The 6,530-nt window shown below is 43.2% G+C and overlaps 1 protein-coding gene across 2 annotated transcripts; it reads left to right on the top strand.

Moving 5' to 3' along the window:
• Positions 1-3,907: 3,907 nt before the first annotated feature.
• rassf11 (Ras association domain family member 11) lies at positions 3,908-6,253 on the top strand. Of its 2 annotated transcripts, XM_080470103.1 has the most exons (3): positions 3,908-4,039; positions 4,235-4,398; positions 4,484-6,253. In XM_080470103.1, the coding sequence occupies exons 2-3, from the start codon at positions 4,296-4,298 to the stop codon at positions 5,806-5,808; spliced, it is 1,428 nt and encodes a 475-aa protein (XP_080326229.1). In that variant the 5' UTR covers positions 3,908-4,039; positions 4,235-4,295; the 3' UTR covers positions 5,809-6,253. The 2 variants fall into 2 exon arrangements, with proteins under 2 accessions (XP_080326229.1, XP_080326230.1); XM_080470104.1 differs by having other exon boundaries at positions 4,033-4,398.
• The last annotated feature ends 277 nt before the right edge of the window (positions 6,254-6,530 follow it).

Raw genomic sequence — 6,530 nt, 5'->3', positions numbered from 1 at the left:
TTTGATTCTGCATCAAGTAGCTGAACCAGGGGTGACAAACATTAAGTCCCATGGGCTAAAACCAGCCCGCACAAGGCTCCAATCTGGCCCACCAAATCACCAAACTGTGAATATTTCCAAGAAAACATTGTTTCTTTTAAAGACGTTTCCTAAATTTAATTTGACTGTATTTTGCACCAGACGGTGTCATTGTAGTTTTTTTTCCCCTAGTAATTGTTTGGTTTTGCAAAAATATTGGTATTTCATCATGTATACTCTTCAGCACAACACCCAACACCCTTGAGCTGAACGATGACTCCAGAACCTCACTTCCAAAGGTCTTTGAGCCAAAAAAAAGACACCCACAGGTGCATTAAGGTTTGTTAAGGCAGCTCTGAAAACCAGTCGAAACAGATCAACTGGTGCAAACCAGAGGATTGAAGAACTTCAATATTTTGCAGTGCAACTGGGACAATGATTGGCAGACTGAACATACTGACACTTTTTTAATGAACTGCTGCCTGTCTTGGCCAGGACACACTTGAAAAAATGATTTTTTAATCTTGATGAGGTTAAATAAAGGTACATATAAAAATAATCTTGTTTTGTCTAATGATGTGTAATTTTGCAGTCTGAGTTTCAAGGATGACCTGTGTCAGCACTTTTGGAACCTCTGTGCTGCTTTTGGTGTCCTTCAATGCTGTCTCAAAACAATTCAGCTTTTAAGAAGGCACTTTCTGACTTCATAGTTAAACTCCTGAACAGTCACACAGAGGTTGTACTGTGACATTGTCTCTTCTTCCAAAATACTGTAATGAAATCGTCTTAAACTTTTTCAAATCGCTCTCAGTCTGATTCCTGTCATCCTGAGGTTTTTTTTTACTAGGAAATTCTCCTGACGATATATATATATATATATATATATATATACGTTTTATCTCTCTCCCAGCTTCAGCACACTCAATCTGATGTTTGATGTCATCGTCAAGCTTGTAAAAAAGCCAAGTAAGAAGGCTCTTATTGCATTCAGGTGTGTTGAAAGTGGGCGAAACCTAAAACATGGTGGACACCGGCCCTCAAGGCCCAGAATTGGGGAACTCTGCTCTACAGCAAGAATATACCTGGTCCAAACCACCAGATTCCACCCACAGTCTGAGAGCTGGGATGGGTTCCAGTTGCCGTGATCTTTTTATCCGAAAAGAGTTCAATCTGATCTGGACTTGCTGAAAACGGATGGTGCAACCTAAATGAAGTTCACTATTACACCACTGTGAAAGCTGCTCTGGAAAAATTGACAAATACCTGGTCAAGATTTTACATACCAACAAGCAAAAGAAGCAATTACAAGATTATGGTATAAAGTGGAACCATATTGTCTGAGGCACAGCAGAGGTGGAGGAAATATTTGTAATAGAAAAACTCCAGCCTGAACCTGGTCTGTGGACCTGTTCTGTATAACAGAGGCAAATTCACGAAAAGTTTTCATTCCAGGCCCCATTCCAACCCTTTCTCTCGCCTCTGAATACATGACTGACTTCAACATGCTTCTCCAGTGGGATAAAGTTCACCACCACCACCAGCCCCATCCCGCCTTCCCCAACCTCACCTTTGAAGGAGCTTCTTAGAGCAGCGTCACTGAAGAAGGAGTTATCAAACACCAGAGGTCATAGGCAGCCTCCATCAGAAGTGCACCAGAGATGAGAAAGACCCCAGGCTCCTTTGTTTAACATATCGGCGATTTCAAACAGTTGGCAGCATGTACAAAAGCCTATCAGTAACCAACATGCCGTTACTCTGCCTATCAGTGAGAACAAACATACCGTTACTCTGTCTAATCTAACTGCAGTTGTGCAACAGCCTCAGTGTGAATCCAGTAATATTCATAATACACTACATTTTGGTTTAATAAATGTTAGGTCTCTGTCGGGGAAGTCACTTTTAATTCATTTGAACAGAAACTTGGTGAAATGACTAAAATAGTGCAGTTTGACTCTTTTGAACATGTTGTGCTTCAGGTGAACTCTTTGTCGGGCAATATTAGTAACCATCTACAGACCACCCAAATACAATGCAAACCTCTTTCATGGCTTTAGTAAACTGCTGTCTGCTGTATGTATTGATTATGTCTCTTGTGATAACGGGTGATTCGTTATTTACTGTGATAATAGCCAACAGTGTTAAAGAACATTTTTGACTTTTTCAGCATGTAAGAAATTCCACACACAAGGGAAACATCTTCGACTTGGTTATTTTCAACTGTGTAAACATTTCAGTAGTGAAAAATGTGTCTGTTTCTCATCATTACTCTGTTTCATTCCAAGTCTCCATCTCAGCTTGACTGCAGCAGAAGCAGAACACATTTGATCAGAAAATGTGACATTGATGAAAACACATGTCGAGTCTTTAACCTGGACGTTCATTCACGCGCCAGCTCTGCCAGCAGCTCCTGTCAACAACGTTGTAGATAACTTCAGCTCTAAAATTATAAACATCATTGATGCCACAGCTCCAGTCAGAGCTGAAAGAGTTTGTAGTAAGAGAAAAAACCCCTGGAAGGAGGATATACTGGTAAAAGCTCTAACAAAGGTTCATGCAGGCAGAGTGCAGGCGGGTAAAATCTAAGCTCCAGGTTCATTATTACATCTCTAAAGAAAACGCTTCACATGTATAACTTAGAAGTAAAAAGGGCCAGACAATCTTTCTTCTCTGAGATGATCACCAAGCACAGTAATAATGCTCGTACTTTGTTTAGTGTTGTGGACAGACCGACTAATCCCTCAGCATCAGTCCCTGCCGAGCTGTTATCTGACTCAGCTTGCAATGATTTTCATCCCATTTCACCCCAAAAAAATGACACAGTTCAGAGTGAGAGTCAGTGTCAGTGAGCCTGTGGACTTCAGGCATTATTAGACTGAAACTTCTGCGCCTCCGCACAGAAATATTCTATCTATTCAGGCACATCGTCACCGCTTAGACTGTGCAGCTCTAACCAACAACAGCTTTTTTACACAGGTATATTTCCAAAAGCTCTAAAGACAGCAGTCATCAAACCTAATTATAAAAAGAGCAATTTGGACACATCAGTAATTAATATTTACATGTTCATATCAAACTTTCTTTTCCTGAGAAACATTATTGAAAAGGCAACGTAATGCTTTGAAGCCACAAAACAATTACTTTAATGTTTTCCAGTCTGGATTTAGGTCATAAGTAGCACCTGCAGTTTCAGTTTTAGTGTTGCTGGATCTTTGTGCTGCTTTCGACACATTTGACCACAACATCCCGCTGGACAGACATGAAAAATGATTGGAAATTTCTGGCACTGCACTAAGTTTGTTCTGAGTCGTACTTCCAAGAGTGCAACTATTCTGTGTTGATAAATCATTATGAAACTGAGCTTATGAAAATCACTTGTGGGGTTCCTCAAGGCTTCATCCTTGGGCCTCTTTAATTTAACGTCCACATGCTCCGATTGCTCAGATCATGGAACATTACATCTATCAGAAGTGTGCAGATGACACGCAGCTCAATACTTGGTGTCAGTGAACGATTACAGCTCCGGATACCTGCTGAGTAAGTTCATAAATGAAATTAACGAGTGGATGAGTCTGAACTGTTTACAACTTAATCCAGAAAAAATTGAGGTCATTGTTTTTGGCCTCAAAGAGGAAAAGTTAAAAGTCAGCACTCATCTTGATTCCATGTCATTCAGGATGTCAAATCAAGCCAGAAATGTGGACGTAATTATGGACTCAGACCTCAAATTCAACCACCACATTAAGACAACAAAATCCGCTTACTTGTTATCTACCTTTTTTTGTACTTGTATAATAAGTATAACTTTAGACAGTCACACTTCACTGTCCAAAAAACTGAACATCCAAAATATGTGACTTTCTGTGTGTGTTTTATATGGAAATTACACAAGACCAGTGGCTGCAGTGGTACGGGCTTTCAGGAATTTTAATTGGTCATAATTGCTCGACTGTCCCTCCCAAACACAACATTCACCGCCCCGACACATCCACTCATCCGTAATACGGACAACACGTCCACTAAGGTAGGCTCTTCACATCATCTTTGCCGTTTCTTTAACAGTAGATGTCTGTAAAAGTGTCTTTTCAGTCATTCTTTCATCATGTATGTTGTGACTCACTTTTCTTGCCCTGAAGCTTGACCAGCACATGATGGGCAGACAGATTACGGTGAATGTTAATGAGGCTCATTTAGCTGTCTCCACCACTTCCCCTCACAGCAGCAGCAGCAGAAGCAGCAGCAGCTCCACAGCATTTGAATGTGAGCAGGGACGGAGCACGATGGAGGTGAAGGTGTCAGTGGACGGTATTCCTCGTGTGGTTTGTGGTGTGACGCAGGAAACAACGTGCCAAGAGGTGGTTCTGGCATTGGCTCAAGCCCTGGGTACGTACGCATGTTCTAAGTAATACAGTTGAGGTATTATCACATGTTGAACAGGGAAAAACTGTACTGTGACCCTGCTCTCTAGGTCAACCTGGACGCTACAACCTACGGGAGAAATTTAAGGACTTTGAGCGTTGCATGACGCCCGATGAACGCCTTCTGGAGACCCTGGAGAGATACGGTGAGCAGGCCAAGGAGGTCCAGCTCATCCTGTTCCACAATGGCCCTTCTGCCTGGGAAGAAATGAGCAGAGCCAAAGTTGGAAGATACCAAGCCTGCCCGCCGCTGAGGAGAAAAGACGCTGGTGGTAGGATGCGGCGTAGCAGCGGTTCACTAAGTTTGCATCGGCAAAGCTTGCCGCCGTTGTCCTGCACAAGAGAGGTTGAGCAGAAGCAGGAGGACCTGAAAAGGCCTAAAAGGAAATCTCTGACGCTGATGGAGGAGGCCTGGGAGTGGCTGGAGAGTCTTGGTAAAGGCAAGGTTTACAGTACTGCCTCCGATAAGGACAGCGGTAAGAAGGCGGACAAAAAGAATCGCATCTCTCTGGACGTTCATCTCACCGCAGGCAAGGACAATGCAGGCCGAAGCAGCAGGGGCAAAACCAGGGGTCAGAAGAGTGCGAAGTCAGACTTGGACCATCAGACGTCTTGTTGCATTGGCAGTCAAACCCGGAGCAAAGAGACCAAACACTCCCGGAAAAGTCCGGAGACAACATCTGAGCTTCACAGTTTCAGCAGCGATGCGACCGAAGCGGAGAAGAATCAACTTCGAGAGACTATAATATGTCAGCTCATGTGTTTGCAGAACTTACAGTCTCAGATCGCACAAGTCGACAGAGAGATCTCAGAACTGGAGGAAAACCAGAGGGCGAGGCGAGGCGAGCAAGAAGCTGGGGAGAGGGCAGCGGAGGAGACGGAGCAGATACAGTTTTGGGAAAACGAAGTCAAGGCGGAGGAAGGTTATGAGAACGATTTGCAGTGTCAGTTCCTCGAGATGAGAGCGAAGGCCGTGGCGTGCAAGATGAAAGTGGAGGAGTACAAGCACAAGATACAAGGGTTCGATCTCTTTGCTGGTCTAAATGTTACCCGGGACGATTTCGAGATGGATTCGGAAGATGGTGCAAACATTCCGGCTGAGATTTCGGCTGTTTCACCCGAGGATAAAAACCTGCAACAATCGGATCCCGAGGGGGGCGCAAATGTAAACAGGACATTCCTGCCCAGAGGGGATTTCAGCGCTCCTCACGCTCTAGGAACTCCCAGCCAGACAAAGGAGCGACGGCCCACGGGACCCACGGAGCTGAGGGAGTGGTGGACGCGCTGGTCAGAGGCCCAGAGCGCTCAGTCGCAGGCTAAGAAGGTCGTTCATCGCTCTGAACTCACTATATATCTGGGAAGTACCAAAGTTTAGAACGAGTAGGACTCACCGATACCGATTGGAAATATGGTGCCACATAGTGGCATGGTGGGAAGCCCTCCTATGCCTTTCCTTTCCCTGTGGAGTTCGTATGTTATCCCTGTGCTTCACCGAAAGTTACCTGTAGAGCTGCCCGACAGCTGCAATTACCGAATAAGATGGATGAATGGATACAGAACATATATGAGAAGAACAAAAAAATGTTTTCCAAGTCTCTCTCCCCTTATAAAACTTCAATGATTCAACTTTGCAATTTAAGCAGACGTTGCGGGATACTTTTCATTAATCCTGTAAAAATCTCTTGAAAGAACGGTCCTTGCTTTGTATGAAACTCATTTAAAAAAAAAAAAAGAAAAAAAAAAACAGCTGTTGCTTATAACCACTGCTCCTGTCCAGCAATTCTCAGTTAAACTGTAAATAAAGCAAACTTTGAAATGAGGCAACGACTTGTTTGTAATTTTCATAAAACTTTAATTGTTTCATTCAAGACCATTAACAAAAGTACATGAGAACCTCTGTAGGTGGTTCAACTGAAACCCGGTGATCTCCAAAGAAATTAACATTTGACTGTAACTTAATGTGCAGAGGCACGACAGCCCACCCACCTCCTCTCCAGAGCACAAGAATTGAGCCCGAACTTCTTTATGCGGTTTATTTTTTCTTTTTTTATCATTATTTTAAACTCAATTTAATACTTTCCTCTTCTCCTTTAAGTT

This window comes from Lipophrys pholis (genome assembly GCF_963383615.2).
Source record: "Lipophrys pholis genome assembly, chromosome: 8".
Classification (NCBI taxonomy): Eukaryota; Metazoa; Chordata; class Actinopteri; order Blenniiformes; family Blenniidae; genus Lipophrys; species Lipophrys pholis.
This window is presented reverse-complemented; position numbering and strand designations above follow the sequence as displayed.